Source organism: Puma concolor, chromosome B3, assembly GCF_028749965.1.
Source record: "Puma concolor isolate L17-30 chromosome B3, mPumCon1.1.hap2, whole genome shotgun sequence".
NCBI classification, from domain to species: domain Eukaryota; kingdom Metazoa; phylum Chordata; class Mammalia; order Carnivora; family Felidae; genus Puma; species Puma concolor.
Window position 1 is genome coordinate 130,946,450 of NC_141672.1, and position 16,557 is coordinate 130,963,006.

At 45.5% G+C, this 16,557-nt stretch overlaps 1 protein-coding gene across 4 annotated transcripts in view; it reads left to right on the forward strand.

The window, feature by feature from the left end:
• ADAMTS17 (ADAM metallopeptidase with thrombospondin type 1 motif 17) overlaps positions 1–16,557 on the forward strand; it is a 345,249-nt gene that overhangs the window by 173,404 nt on the left and 155,288 nt on the right. For all 4 annotated transcript variants that reach the window (XM_086711412.1, XM_086711414.1, XM_086711413.1 and 1 more), the window contains exons 9-10: positions 289–429; positions 2,637–2,787. In XM_086711412.1, coding sequence (XP_086567538.1) covers positions 289–429; positions 2,637–2,787 — 292 coding nt within the window. The remainder of the gene's footprint in view (positions 1–288; positions 430–2,636; positions 2,788–16,557) is intronic.

Sequence of the window (16,557 nt, forward strand, 5' to 3'; positions counted from 1 at the left end):
CGATAATATCACAGCATTAATGTAATTTTTCATTTATTCATTTACTTAGCAAATGCTCCTTGTGTCTGCTCTGTCTTCATTCATTAAGTAAGGAAGTCATCGCTCAATGTCTCTATAAGCTCGTGGTTGCTGGTCTGCTTTGTTGAGAATAGCGTACTGGGTATCAGCCTGTGTCACTCTTTGTGTTTCAGACCTGATTTAAGTTAGCATAGTATGCTGGAACCTGGAACTGCAGATGAAAGCCTATAGCATAAGCGTCCGTCTCTCCTTTTCCTTTCCCTCGGGCAGCTTGGGAATGAACCATGATGATGACCACTCATCCTGCGCTGGCAGATCCCACATCATGTCAGGAGAGTGGGTAAAAGGCCGGAACCCCAGTGACCTCTCTTGGTCATCCTGCAGCCGAGATGACCTGGAAAACTTCCTCAAGTAAGTCCTTGAATCATTCCGTACAAGCACTATAATAGAAAATATTTCTGGGACGCGTGGGTGGCTCAGTCGGTTAAGCGTCCGACTCTTGATTTCACGGTTGTGAAAATGGTCTCACAGTTGAGAGCCCCGCATCAGGCTCCACCCCCACTCTCAAAAAAAAAAAGTAATAAAAAATATAAAAAAATGTTTCTAAACAAGTGCTTCCAGAAGACATAATAATAATTGAGGTCTTAGCAAGTGTGGGAAAGAGAAATGAATCACTTAGAACTCTGATCTGGCCTAAAGAGGTGGTCAGTGCAGAGTCTCCTATATCTGGCCAAAACTTCCTCCCACGTGTGCATCTGCTAGGATGCTGGGCACCCAGCTGCTACTCGTAAATGCATTATTGATTGACAGAATATCAGCACAGTGACCAGGACTTGAAAAGAACCCCATTTCGTTTCTCTGCAGTACTTTGACTCTGAGTGGACACCACCATAGCAGTGTCCTTGGCTGCTATAGAAAAAGTCACTTCCTTAATGCTCAGCCTGCTTCCCTTGATAGGGGGCACACTTGCTGGGGAGCGGGGCTTGCTCACCTACCCCCTCACATGTAAGTATGGGCTGTGTTTATCTTGCTGCCACCTTCTTTCCAGAATATATCTGCATCATTCCACTTGTAGATTGCTACAGAAGAGCTGGCCGTCTGATTTCAGACCTTCGTCAAACAAAGTCTTTGCTCAGGTACCATAAGGATCCCTTAGTGTCAAGACCTCAGGGATAAACTTACAGATTGACGGGTAGACCCCGATCACTTCCGTACTTAGTTGTATTCATCCGTCCACCACATGGAGATGGAAGGAACTGAGTCTTACCTGCATACGGAGCTTTACAGTTCAGTAACACATTAAAGTACCCCCGTGAATTCGGGATGCAGAAGCCGGGCATCACTCTGCCTTCTGTCCCTATCCTGGGTCTTCTTTCATGATATTTCCTGTGGGTGGAAAAATTATGTGCTACACAAGGCTTAAAAACGGATTCATTAGTTTTAATAGCGTCTATTTCTTCCTGAGTACTTGTTATCACAGAATCTCCATGAAATGTTGTTGTAAGCCTCTTGACATTGTTTCATTTTCCCCAGAAGGGTCAGTGAAACAAGGCAGGATATTTTCATTTGCTCATATACACATTGCTGATCCCACCGCCTTTCTTAAAGTGTCGTGTGTGTCTGAGCCCGGGGGAGGTGGCCAGCATCGGCCTGTGTATACTTGCATGCAACTCTCTTCTTCAAGAATCTTGGGGTGAGGCTGGGTTTCCTTTCTACTACCATCTACCTTGCTTTTGGGAATTGAAAAACAAAAGCATTCAAATATTTAACCTCCTAAGGGAGCCACAGGCTCTTAGCCCCCAATTCAGTTTTTCAGAGTTGTTCTCAACATCTGTGAATGTTTCCATCGTGGTGGAAATCCTGACCTCCTTTGCAGATCGTGCCTCCAGCCAGTTTTTACTGAGGGCAGAATGTGTGCTCAGGTAGGACACCTAGACCAGTCAGCTGCCATGGCCTGACACAGGCTCTCCAAGAGAGTCCGCAGAGTTGGAAATAAGCACTTTGTTTTTTATTCAAAATAAAGGAAAAATGACCCTAGCTTCTATTTTTTTCCTTATTCATGATAATTTTGCTCAAAAATATATTCTTTTGTTTTAATGTTTATTTATTTAATGGAAAGATAGGAAGCAGGAGAGGGGTAGAGAGAGAGGGGGAGAGAGAGAATCCCAAGCAGACACCACAGCTGTCATCACAGAGCCGTACGCGGAGCTCAAACCCACGAACTGTGAGATCATGACCTGAGCCAAAACCAAGAGGCCAAAACCATGAGTCGGATACTTAACCAACTGAGCCACCCAGGCACCCCTTAAAGATGTATTCGAAGAAAATACTATGGGAATCAATTTCAGAAATAGATTTTCACCCAAGAAAGCTCAAACTTGAGAAAAGTACGTTAGCCTCACGGGGTGTTATTCCCAGGCCCTTTCCTAGTTGCTAAGCCCTCATTGTCTTCGTAGTAAAGATCTGCATTTGGCCAGGTAGAAAAAGAGTCCAGTGCCTGGGTCATCTTCCCATACATAATTCGGAGATGCGTCCTTCTCCCCTTCTCTTGAGTGACAAATCAAAACAAAAACCTGGGAAGTAGCCTTATAAGTCAACTAGCCCCTTGGCTCTTTCAGGTCGAAAGTCAGCACCTGTTTGCTGGTCACAGACCCCAGGAGCCAGCATGCGGTGCGTCTCCCTCACAAGCTGCCAGGCATGCACTACAGTGCCAACGAGCAATGCCAGATCCTGTTTGGCACCAATGCCACCTTCTGCAGAAACATGGAGGTAAGCAGCCGCGGGAGGACCGGCTCGGGATGGAGCGTCTGGCTTCTGTTGGAGGACACAGGTATCCATACTCCACACACACACGTGCACACGTATATGCACGCACCCGTTCGCTTACCCTGACGTGCGTTTACGTACGCCCTCGCGGGCATTTGCGTACGTGCACCTGTAGAGAGCCACACGTGCGCACATGCACACATGCAGTTACATGCGTGCATAGACACACTTCCACACACAGGAAGCTTTTTTTTTTTTTTTTTTTTAAGTTGATTGATTCTGAGAGAGGGAAAGAATGAGCAGGGGAGTAGCAAAGAGAGAGGGAAGAGGGAGAGAGAGAATCCCAAGCGGGCTCCGCATTGTCAGTGCAGAGCTCACACAGGGCTCGAACTCACAAACTGTGAGATCATGACCTGAGCCAAAGTCGGAAGCTCGACTGACGGAGCCACCCAGGTGCCCCTGTCCTAAGGCTTCTAAACATGTGTGAGCCCGATGAGCCGTCACCACAGATTCCCTGGGTTGCTGTCCGCAGTGTACAGATGGTAACGCCAAGCCTCAGAGATTCAGCGGTCATTCGAAATGGCTTGGTTAGCAGGTAGTAGAGCAGGGATTTGACTCGGGTCTGTTCACCCCCAGAGCACACACTTTCCCCACCATGCTGTTGACAGCAGGCCGTGGCTTGGCCACTTTTGTGGGTGCGGGTGCTGGGGTAGAGGCTCCAGGACCTGGGGCAGCACAGTCTCCATGCCGTGGACCAGGTGGAGGCCACAGCAACCTGCGTTGGCAGTTGGCTCAGGTCGAGGAGCAGAGCCTGTGCCATTCTGGAGCAGAAGGACAGAAGCAGAACTAGCTGGGAATATGTGGGACTCAGGAGCCACCCAGTGGCAGTTGGCCTGAGGGAGGGCTCTCCAAGTGCTGGAGCTCAAGATGGCATCTGGTCCCAGGGAGGGAGGCTGGAGGGCTGGCCACGTTCTCCGAGCGAGACCCCAGCCCAGGGCAAGACCATCTCCAAGATAGACACACCAGGGACTGTGCCTCTAGAATGTGACCCTGGGGTCGCAGCCAGCAGAACGAGTCAGCCTGGACCGCGGGAGGCAGGAGGCGGCCTCTTGAGCGCTTCCTGGCTATGTGGGAGTTGGTCTGGGAAATCAGGGTGGAGTCCCCAGTCCATCGTTTGGGGTGCAGAAACCCCCAAACCAGGCTAGCACCTCCTGCTAGCTGTTTCCCCAAAGGGCATTTGTGCCCAGCGTTGTCCTCCCCCATTGCCCTGCGGAGGTGCCAGCAAGGGTCCCGTCCAGGCTGAGTAATGGAGAGCTGAGTCCCACTTTACACCCCTGTGCCTTGTATCTTCTGCCCAGCAGCAGCAGGGTTGAAGGACGCCTCTCTGAGGAGATGCAGTGGGCCCCAGGACTCGATCATCCCCGGCTGTCTGCCCCTGGTGCCTGATGTGCCCACCGTCAGCCTCGGCCATTAAGACTCTCCTTCACATACCATATGCCAGCCAGGAGGCACCCTGTTTACCCTTCCCAGCCTTCAGTCCTTTAAAGTACCTGCTGATGCAGAACCATCAGAAAGGGCGGTTTCAAAGGGTCCTCGGATGGTGTGGTGACAGCATGAAATCCATGTGATTAAAACCCCAGGGTAGGACCCTAAGCATTCAGGAAGAGTAGAAACGTCCTGGGCTCCTGGGGTGGAGAAGAGGGAAGTGCCCAGCTGAGTCATGGGACACAGAGCAGCCACTCTGCCCACCATGGAGCCTTCTCGGGGCTGGTGGGTTGTTGCGGGCCAGGCTGTACTGGCCCTACCAGGGGCAGGATGGATGGGGAGTTATGGAAAGTGGGGCAGAGACTGCCTCCTCCCTGAGAGCTGCAGCCACGTTTGCCTTTTAGGAGCCAATTGCACACCAATTGAGCCAGGAGGGACAGGAGGGGGGAGGTGCCTATGCTAGGGGCTCATGATTTCCCAGGCAGAGAGAGTACATGGAGAGTGAATAGGAAGGGTCAGCTTCCCATGCACTGTCACATGAAACCCTGACTGCAACCCTTGAGGCAGAGGCTTTGAACCCCATTTAACAGATGAGAAGACAGAGGCTAGGAGAGGTTAGACAGTGGGCTGAGATCACCCAGCCAGGAAGGAATGGGCTGCAGAGTGAGCCCAGGTGTGTCTATTACTGAAGGAGAAAAGGAAAGCTACATATAGTCATTCAAACACAGACCCCAAAGGGGAGGAAGGTGACCTGGTATTTTATTTTACTCTGCTAGCATCATTTTGCTAGAAGACAGTGAAAATGTCAACAAGTAATGATCAGCTCAGCTGTGTCACTTTTTATCCTCCCTAGAAGCTCAAGATACAATTACATAAAGTGAAATCTTCTTATTTTGTAAGTTACAGGGAAGCTGAACATTTTATTCCCACACCTCACCAGGAACCACAAAATATGTTCTCATCCTTGCCTTTTTCTGAGAGTTTCACCAGTACTAAAAAATGAAATGGGCATTTTCCTCCCCCTGGTACCTAGCGGGAGCGATTCTTTAGGGGAGTGAAAGAGCACCTGTTAGCACGGCTGACTTAGATGGCCAGTAGCCTCAGGGAAGCTGGCAGAAATTGTCCTGCTTGCGAGGCTAGGGTGCTTCCTTCATTGTGAATCTCACAGATGGCGGTAACTTCATACAAATGCACAGGAGGCAGTGTCGGAGAACAGAGAGACAGAAGGCCAGCTGGGAACCAAGAACTTTGGAAGTGCTGTCCCTAGGCCTGGGACACACCATATGACCCAAAGCCAAACCAAGGCAGCACCCCGCTGTGGGATTCTAAGGCTTGTCTTATCATCAATTTCCTCGTGTTGTACCTTTACGGGTCCATGTTTCAGTCAGTGTTCAGTCTAACAGGAGAGCGTATATACATCGTAGTATTCCTTTCTTGTTCCCGTGTAACACTGACTCTTTGATGCTGGCATGAGTCCTTCTTCTTCCTGGTCCTCATTTCCTTCTGCACTCCCCTTCCCCTACTCCGTTCCAGTTGAATTGCCTTTCCACTCTTTCTTGAACCTGGAAGGCATGCTCCTAGCAAGGCCACTTTGCTTCAAGCCGGCTGTTTCCTCTGCCTGGACGCTCTTCTCCCACTTGTCCCCGTGACTAAGTCCCTCATCTTTTTTCTTTCTTTTTTTTTTTTTTTTTGATTTTGTTTTTTTCCGAGGTAACCTTCTCAAGGAGGCCTGCCCTGACCTGCTATTTAAAATTTCAACTGGGTAATCCTCCCCCATCCACTCTTAGAGCACCCAGGACTCCTGATTCCCTAAGGGAAAGCCCTGTATTCATAAACTTAACCCTTTTTAGATTTATTTATTTTTGAGAGAGAGAGAGAAATCAGGGGACATGCAGAGAGCGGGGTGGGGGGGACAGAGGAAAAGAAGCAGGCTCTGTGCTGACAGCAGAGAGTCCCATATGAGGCTTGAACTCACCAACTGCAAGATCATGACCTGAGCCGAAGTCGGGCACTTAACTGACTGAACCACCCAGGCACCCCCGTAAACGTAGCATGTTTCAATATGCTATATAATTCATTTGTTTGTCATGACTACTGATAATCTCCCTCTTCTGGATTATAAACCTTTCAAGGGCAGGAATTTTACTTTTGCTCCCCAGTGTTTTCCACCTACCTTGGTCAGTGCCTGGCACATAGTAGGTGCTCAGTAACTATGTTTTGATCTGGGATCCATCCATAACCCTAAACAGAAACTTTAAGTTCTTATGTGACTTTATCCAACCACTGATGACCCTGTGGGCAAGCTGAGTTGAGGAAAAACTGTTAGAGACCTCCTTGTATAATTATATCGATTCTCTAAGCCTCAGTTCACCATCTGGTTCACCGGCGTACATGTAAGACTCTGTCAAATATCTTGCAGGGGTCAATACAGATCTGTCCTGTGGCTTCCTCCCAGGGCAAGAAACTGTCCAAAGCAGCACAGCAGATCTGATAGTGACTGACTACAGGCTGGTTCCTAGTGACCACCTCTGTGTGTCTCTTTCTTTGTGTACTAGTGCCCTCATTGGTAAAAATCCAAGGCTCCTGGTGAGTTAATTAATACACATAAGGTGCTGAGAACTGGTCTGTCACAATGCCAGCACCCAAAGTTTTGGGCTGATATGTACGTTATTATTACTTTTCTGGATAACACTGATTCCCATCCGTTGGAGCACAGAACTAATCTGTCTGTGTACATTCTCTGTATTGAACTTCTGAGGGCCATGGAAAATTAAGCATTATGTAAAAACTGTACTCCTTTGGTAGCCAGAGACATCCAGAACCAATCAGAAAGGTCTTTTAATCCAGTGCCACACAGGTCTTTATAACCATTATTATTCTTTAATGCCCTTGAGGATTAAAGTGGATCTCACATTATAAAATGATCATGGTTGCAATATTGCCTTTAAATTTCTTTTTTTTTTTTTTTTTAATTTTTTTTTCAACGTTTATTTTTATTTTTGAGACAGAGAGAGACAGAGCATGAACGGGGGAGGGGCAGAGAGAGAGGGAGACACAGAATCGGAAACCGGCTCCAGGCTCCGAGCCATCAGCCCAGAGCCTGACGCGGGGCTCAAACTCACGGACCGCGAGATCGTGACCTGGCTGAAGTCGGACGCTTAACCGACTGCGCCACCCAGGCGCCCCCTGCCTTTAAATTTCTTATCTTGACTTCTGCCTTTGGCCAAGACAAAGTAAAAGGGGCCAGATTTACCCTCCCACCTGAAGCAACTGAGAAATCCAATGAACTGTATGTAACAGTGATTTTTCATGACATTGCACATCAAGCAAGGAAGAATTATGATCCTTGAGAGATGTGAAGCACATAGGCTGAGCCCCCTAGTTGTCCTGGCTTACTGCCTGGATGGTCTCCAGGCTGTGACACAGGGAGGGAGAACTGAGAAGAAGCAAGTCTTCTTGAGTTGAAGAAACAGAGCTGGGAGTACAAGTTCACAGAACAGAGTACCATAGAAGAGAGAGTTTTATAAAAAGAGAACCTCAGAAATCTGCACAAGACCTCTATCAATCTTCAGCTTAGTACTCAGCAATGTATGTGTGAGAAAACTACCCAAGGCCAGGAAAAGAACCATCTGAAAATGTTAGAGGTACAACCTCTGGAGCTCACTTAAATGCGCATAAGGGTGTTGCATCAGTAGCATGGCAAAATTAGCCCTATACTGAATGCTGATCAGCGCCACCTACGTAAGTTTATAAGCAAAATCTGAAAAAAATAAATGGTTTCCAGGTGACGTAACCAAGTCCTAGAACAAAGCTCAAAAATATTTGTAGAAATACAAAACCATCCAGCACTCAATAAAATAAAATTCACAATGTCTAGCATCAAATAAAAAATTAGGCCTTCAAAGGAGCAAAAAAATAAAACCATAATGAGGAGAAAAATAAATCAGAACTGACCAAGAAAGACACAGATGATAGCATTAACAGACCACAGGGCATTAAAATAGTAATTATCATCAGGTCCCAGGTTCAAGAAGGTAGCAGAAAGATTTAACACATTAAGTAGAGATATGGAAGATATAAAACAGATCCCAAGGAAACTTCTAGAAATGAAAACTACACTGTTGGAGATGAAAGAGATTCTGCATGAGGTTGCTGGGAAATGAGAGATTGTAGAAGAAATGATTGGTGAACTTGAGGACAAAGTGATTGAAACTATCCAAAATGAAACACAAGGAGAAAAAAATATGGACAAGAAAAAGAAGATGGCATCCGTGATCTGTGGGTCTTTAAGTGGCCTAATACATATGCAGTTGACACCCCAAAAGGAGATGAGAGAGAATAAGGACAAAAATAATGTTTGAAGAAACAATGGCTAAAAAAAATTCCAAACTTGATGAAAATGATAATCCCACATATCCAAGAAGCTCAGTGAACCCCAAGCACAAGAAACACAAAGAAATCCAGACCAGCACTTATCATAATCCAACTGCTTAAAAGTAATGATAAAGAGAACGTCTTAAAAGTGCCAGAGGAAAAAACGTTATGAACACATAAACAGAGGTAAAGAAGATAGTGTACTTCTCATTCAAAACAATGTAAGCAGAAAAGACGCTGAGCCGCATCTTTAAAGTGCTGAGAGAAGGGACACCTTGGTGGCTCTGTCGGTTAAGCAACCAACTCTTGGTTTTGGCCCAGGTCGTGATCTCACTGTTTTGTGGGTTCAAGCCTCATATCGGGCTCTGTGCTGGCAGTGTGGAGACTGCTTGGGATTCTCTCCCTCTCCCTCTCTGCCCCTCCCCCACTCACGCTCTCTCTGTCTCAAAATAAATAAACTTAAAAAAATAAAATAATAAATAAAGTACTGAGGGGAAAGAAAAACCTGTCACATTAGAAGTTTACACCCAGCAAAAATCTCTTTCAGAAATTAAGGTGAAATGGAGTCTTTTTATGATGCAAAAGCGGAAAAGCTGAAATGTCGCTGGCCAACCCATGTTAGAAGAAATGTTAAAGGAGGGACAGCTGAGTGGCTCAGTCAGTTAAGCATCCAACTTTGGCTCAGGTCATGACCTCCCAGTTTGTGGGTTTGAACCCTGCATCGGGCTCTGTGCTGACAGCTCAGAGCCTGGATCCTGCTTCAGACTCTGTGTCTCCCTCCCTCTCTCTCTGCCCCTCCCCTGCTTGTGCTCTGTGTCTGTCTCTCTCAAAAATAAATGTAAAGAAAGAAATTTAAAAAAAAAATAAAGGAAGTCTTTCAGGCAGAACAAAGGAATGAAGAACCCTGGAAGTAGTGACTGTATGGGTGAATATATGATATATTTAAATATGTTCAAATGTCTTTAAAAAGGATCACTGATCATTTAAACAACTGTCTTACAAAAAAAAAAAAAAAATAAGAATATAGTCATGGTACATATCCAGCGTCCTAATCCCCAGAACCTGTGAGCTTTATCGTATATGACAAAAAGGTTAAAGATCTTGAGATGGGGACATTTCCTGGATTATCTGGGTGGCCTGATGTAATGAGAAGGGTCCTTACTAAGGGGGAAGCAGGAATCAGAATAGGTAGGAGGAGACATGATAGCCAAAATGAGAGGTGGGGATCATGCAAGGAGAGGCCATAAACTAAGGAGAGCAAGGGAATCTCTAGAAGCTGGAAGTTCAAAGAAACAAATTCTCCCCTTGGAGCCTCCAGACGGAACCAGCGCTGTTAAAACCTTTACTTAAGCCCAGTGAGACTGATTTTGGACTTCCAACCTCTAGAACCGTACAATGAGACATTGGTGTTATTTTAAGCCACTGTGTTTATGGCAATGTTTTTTAGAGAAGTTGGAAACACTAATAGCTTTGCCATAGGAAACCAATACAGTAATGCAGAGTTTATAACATATGTAAATGTAAAATGTGTGATATACACACAAAAGACCAGAATGGGAGAAAATGGTCATATACTATTGTAAGGTCTTTATGCTATGTATGAGGTGGAATAATTGCACATAAAGACAGACTGTGATAAGTTAAAGATATATAATACCAACTGTAAATCAACCAATAAAGAACACAGCAAAAGTATAGCTAATAAGCCAACAACAACAAAAAAAAAACAAAATGTGAGCATATATCACTTATCCCTGTGACCCCTTAAGTATATTAGAACTGATTATGTAAAGGTGAATTATAAGTCCATAGACAGTTATATTCCATTATGCTAAGAAGCTGTTGCAATTTACATTAGGGCCCATGACCTGTTCTGTTTAGATGTGGGTCTCCTCGTAGCCCCGTGCTCATCCCATGTCTCCAGCTGTCGACTTCTTCACAATAATCACACCCATGACGTCATGACACATCAAGGTATCTCTGGTTATTTCAGAGGCAATTCTCAACAAAATTCTGTGTATCACAAGGCCCCCTTTAATAGGAAAAAAAAAAAAATTACTACTTACTAGATACCATGAAAAAGAAAGAAAAACACTCCAAGCCAGGAAGTTTAGAAGAATGAATATCATAAAGCCATTAAAACTCCAGAACTGGGGCGCCTGGGTGGCGCAGTCGGTTAAGCGTCCGACTTCAGCCAGGTCACGATCTCGCGGTCCGTGAGTTCGAGCCCCGCGTCAGGCTCTGGGCCGATGGCTCAGAGCCTGGAGCCTGCTTCCGATTCTGTGTCTCCCTCTCTCTCTGCCCCTCCCCTGTTCATGCTCTGTCTCTCTCTGTCCCAAAAATCATTGGAAAAAAAAATTAAAAAAAAAAAACAAAAAACTCCAGAACTCTGGGGGTGCCTGACTGGCTCAGTCGGTTAAGCATCTGACTTTAGCTCAGGTCATGATCTCACGGTTTGTGAGTACAAGCCACACGTCGGGCTCTGTGCTGATAGCTAGAGCCTGGAACCTGCTTCGGATTCTGTGTCTCCCTCTCTCTGCTGCTCCCCTGCTCATACTCTGTCTCTCAAAAATAAATAAACATTCAAAAAAACAAAAAACCCTCCAGAAATCTAAAGGATTCTCTCCCTTTACAAACTGCATTCATGCATGGCAGTGGCAACGTTGTCCATGTTCTCAGGTCCTGGCACCCTCAAAGACTTTAGATGGCGAGAAGTTCATTGGCAAGCCCCTCAGCTGGCATTCCTGTGCAGAGCAGTAGGGGGTTAGGTTGGAAAAAGACCTACACATCAATGAGACAAATAGGGTGTGTGTATCTTTTATCTTAGAAATTCCTAGAACTTTAAGCCTATCACACAAAAGAAAATAATAATGAAATGTAACAGAGGTTGGAAACTGCCAAGGGAATGAAACCATGAAACACATCAGTGCCGAGGAGTTGAACATTTTCTTTTTTGCTTTCTGGAATATGGACCCATAAAAATAAGAAGAGAAGGAACTGGAGAGATTATATTTTGAGGAAAATACTAACCCATGACTCCTGGTGGGAAGAGTTTTCATTTTGCTTCTGCCTTTTATGAGGAACAAAAGCTTATCCCTGGCAGAAGGTAGAGGCCTGTCGTCCCAAGAGGACTGTGTTTCTCATGAACACATCTTTATTATCGTGTGGAAGCAGGGGTTCTGAACCAGGGTCTGCGGATAGATTTCAGAGGGTTTGTGAACAAGGATCATGAAACTTTACATATTTTGTTATCTTCAATCTGTAACTGAAACGACTACGGTTAAACCATGAACAACACAGATGTGAACTCTGTGAATCCACTTATGTATGGATTTTTTTTTTTATAAATCCAGTATAGCACTACGAATGTACTTTCTCCTACGATTTTCTTAACGTGTTCTTTTACTTCCAGTAAATTTCCTGTAAGACTACAGTATGTAATACATGTAACATACAAAATATGTGGTAATCAACTATTTGTGTGATTGGTAAGGACTCCAACAGTAAGCTGTTAGTAGTTCGAAAGTTATATGTGATCGGCTGTATTTCCTTCAACCGTAGATGTTGGCAGGAAGCCACAGCAGGGTTAGCAGTACCCGTGACTGTCTCGTGATTAGGACTCACAGATCTTTTCATATTGTGTGACAGTTGTAGCTGCTATCTCAAATTATCATTTACACTCACCACTACTTTATTTTTTATTACACCAATTTATTTCTTTATTGATTTATTTTTTTAATTTAAACCCAAGTTAGTTAACATACTGTGTAATAATGATTTCAGGAATAGGATTCAGTGATTCATCAGTTACACATAACACCCAGTGCTCATCCCAACAAGTGCCCTCCTTAATGCCAGTCAGCCATTTAGCCCATCCCCCCCCCAAACACCCCACCAGCAACCCTCAGTTTGTTCTCTGTTATTTAAGAGTCTCTCGTGGTTTGTCTCCCTGTCTGTTTTTATCTTATTGTCGCTTCCCTTCCCCTATGTTCATCAGTTTTGTTTCTTAAATTCTACATATGAGTGAAATCATGTATTTGTCTTTCTCTGATGGACTTAATTCGCTTAGCATAATACCCTCTAGTTCCATCCCTGTTGTTGCAAATGGTAAGATTTCATTCCATTCCATGGAAGTAATATTCCATTGTATATATACACCACATCTTCTTTATCCATTCATTAGTCGGTGGACATTGGGCTCTTTCCATACTTTGGCTATTGTTGATTGTGCGGCTATAAACATTGGGGTGCATGTGCCTCTCTGAATCAGCATTTTTGTATCCTTGACCTACTAGTGCAATTGCTGGGTCATAGGGTAGTTCTATTTTTAACTTCCTGAGGAAACTCCATACTGTTTTCCAGAGCAGTTGCACTAGTTTGCGTTCCCACCAGAAGTGCAAAAGCGTTCCCCTTTCTCCACATCCTTGCCAACATCTGTTGTTTCCTGAGTTGTCAATGTTAGCCATTCTGACAGGTGTGAGGTGGTATCTCATTGTGGTTTTGTCACCTCTACTTTAAAATTACAGGGACGCCTGGGTGGCTCACTCGGGTAAGCATCCAACTTCGGCTCAGGTCATGAATCCACAGTTCATGGGTTCGAGCCCCATGTCAGGCTCTGTGCTGCCAGCTCAGATCCTGGAGCCTGCTTCGGATTCTGTGTCTCCCTCTCTCTCTGCCACTCCCCCACTCACACTCTGTCCTCTCTCTCTCTCTCTCTCTCTCTCAAAAGTAAATACTAAAAAAATTAAAATTACAGGGGCATTAGGTGGCTCAGTCGGTTGAGTGTCCAATTCTTTAAATTTTTTTTTTTCAACGTTTATTTATTTTTGGGACAGAGAGAGACAGAGCATGAACGGGGGAGGGGCAGAGAGAGAGGGAGACACAGAATCGGAAACAGGCTCCAGGCTCTGAGCCATCAGCCCAGAGCCCGACGCGGGGCTCGAACTCACGGACCGAGAGATCGTGACCTGGCTGAAGTCGGACGCTTAACCGACTGCGCCACCCAGGCGCCCCGAGTGTCCAATTCTTGATTTCGATTTTGGCTCAGGTCTTGATCCCAGGGTCATGAGATAGAGCCCCATGTTGTGCTATACGCTGAGCACGGAGCCTGTTTAAAATTCTCTCTCTCTCTCTCTCTCTCTCTCTCTCCCTCCCTCCCTCCCTCCCTCGCTCTCTCTCCCCTCCCCCTCCCTCTGCCCCTCTCCCCTGCTCGCTTGTGTGCTTTCTCTCCCCTCTCCCAACTCCCTCTCAAATGAAAAAAAAAGGAAGAAAAATATTTGAAATTATGGTGGTTATTAGACCCACGGCTAGATCTTCTTAGGTAACGTGCTGACAAAGAAATACATACATGTTACAATATTACGAACTGGTATTTATTCTTGTATTTCGAATTATAGTTAAATTTGTTTCCTTGGCAATCTTGTGAATTTTATAATAATGCACTGACAAATATTGTTCTGAAAAGGTGTTTATAGGCTCCCCAGGTGCCTCGTAGCACAAGGCCAGGTGCCCAGCACTAGGCATGTCAGGCCCCCGTCTCTCCCCAACAGGAAATGCTAGCTTGCCCTGAGCTATTTTACTCTTTAGCTGGAATTTCAAATACACAACCTCCTGACTGGGTCTTTGTATATGTTCTTCAACACAATTCATGGCCATTTTAAGGTCAAACTTAAAAGCCATTTCCTCTCTCAAGGGCATAGGGTAAATAACTTCATAAAAATGATTGCTTTGGGAACAGCCTCGCTTCAAATATTAACCAGGTTTCTTGCCTTCTTAAATATTTGCATACCAGAGAACCAAGAAAAATTAAAATATAGTCCATTTTCATGTCTAGGGCCCTGGAGATCCCCACACCATCACCATTACATCTGCAAAATGCTGGTATTGTAAGCCTCAAAGCTGTCTATGGAAATATGAACTACCAAAAAAAAAAAAATTGGCATCAATAGCTGGCATTTGTTGCAGTAATTATTGGCAAATATAGCTGTCTCCTCTTTTAGCCAATGGTAATGTGATGTTTTTAATTCAATAAAGCATTTCAAGAAAGTCCAAACACAAAAGTTATAAACATTGGATGGTAAATATTTATGACAAAGGGGAAATGAACTTTATGCAATTAGCCCAATCCATCTTTTTTATGATTACAAGTTCCTCCTGTCTTGGTCAGGAAAGTCACTGGAAATCAAAGTCACTATGTAACAAGCCTTTAAAGCTGTTGAGTCTCAGATATCCTGGAAGGTGCAGCAGAGGGTAGGAAAGGCAAACGTAGGCATCACCAACTGAAAGAAAGACTATGACATTGCTCCCGGAGACAGAGCAAGAAATAGGGAGCTCGGGCAACGTTCCGACAATGATCACAGCCTCATAAAGCCCTCACTTCTTTCCAGCATGAAAGATATTTGTCTATGCCCCCTCATCACCCCGGTTCCTGGAGATTCAGAGTTGAAAGATGCTATGTAATGACCACTCATCCCTTTACCGGACAAGCTTCTTGGCAGCATGTTCTGCCATCATTGCCCTGAAGCCCATGCCTGACTGCCCTACCTGGAAAGGAAGGTAGTTCTGGGAAATGATGAACACCAGCCTTATAACTGACTTGAGCAAAGGTGTGCCTACATGTCATGGCATTTGTACTGGCCTAAGATGTGCATGTCATGCTATTTTTTTAAGTATTGAGCACAGAAGCCGTAGGCCAATTGTTTCAGGAAGGCGAGAGTGTCTAGAATGGTGATAGACATTCGAGGGTATTATGTGTTCTTTTCTACCTATTGTTTGCTCCTTCGTTCTTCCCATTTAGTTCTCTTGGCCTGTAAGTACAGGGTGGAGGTTCTGTTCATAATGCACAATGGTTCAGAAGGGAGCCTCCCAAGTCAGGCACCCAGGGTCATGTCTAGCCTCTGCCTCTTCAGCAAGTTACACGGTCTCTTCTGCCTCAGTTTTCTAGTCTGCAAAATGGGGAAAATAGCTCTGCTTAAACATCATAGGGTTATTACGAGGGCTAAGTAACAAATGAGTTAGAGTGCTTAAGACGTAGTATACACTCAGGAAAGGTTAGCTAGTACCATTTTTTCCATCCTGGAGCCAGTGGTAGTGGAGCAGATTATGTAGCTGGCAGTCTTGTTGGCCGGCTTTTCTTTTCTGCATCTTTCCTTGTGTTGTCCTTTCCGTTCCTCCTGCTACCCTGGAAGCCCCAGGAATTGCTCTCCAGCATCAGTATCTCTCTCTTGGCACACCCCCAGGCCCCAGGACGGAAGAGCTCTTTGCAGACTTTCCCAGATCCCATAGAGATTCTCACAGGCATCTTGATGGCTAGAGACCCCTGTGGGGTCCAGGAAGCTCAGGGTGTCACATTCCATCTGGAACTACAGTGCTCTTTTCTCTGATGTTGGTCACTTCTAATCCTGGCGGGTCATTAGAAGCTCCTCCCAAGAATGTCAGAAGTTGTAACATCCGACGCCAGATCTTGGGCCTTTGAATCTCTGGAAGACTACTTCCCCGGTGGATCTCACACTCAGCTGGGCTTGGGAACTGCTGATTTAAATGAAACCTGCCCCTTTAATGCTGCATACCTGGCCGGAGTGGGCAGCTGGCCGGAACCAGAGCCTCGCCCTGCTGCTCTCAGACAGACAGAGCCGCGCGGTAGGACGTTGGGTTGGGTGCCAGGTTGAAAGCTGTCCTGCCTGCCTCAGTCTCAGCCTACTGCCCAGCATCTGCAGCCTCTCTCAAAACTGTTGGGCTTTGGCAGCAGATGGCCCCAATTTTCCAGAAGTGTTTGGAAGTTTACAGTAGACTGCCTCCTCAGAGAGCTCTCCAGACTTTGCAAGTTGTGTGTTATCTGCCATTTCTTGCCCACCACCCCCCCATCTACACCCCTTGCCAGGAGCGTGACCGGGTGCCCTGACCCTGCCTTCGCCC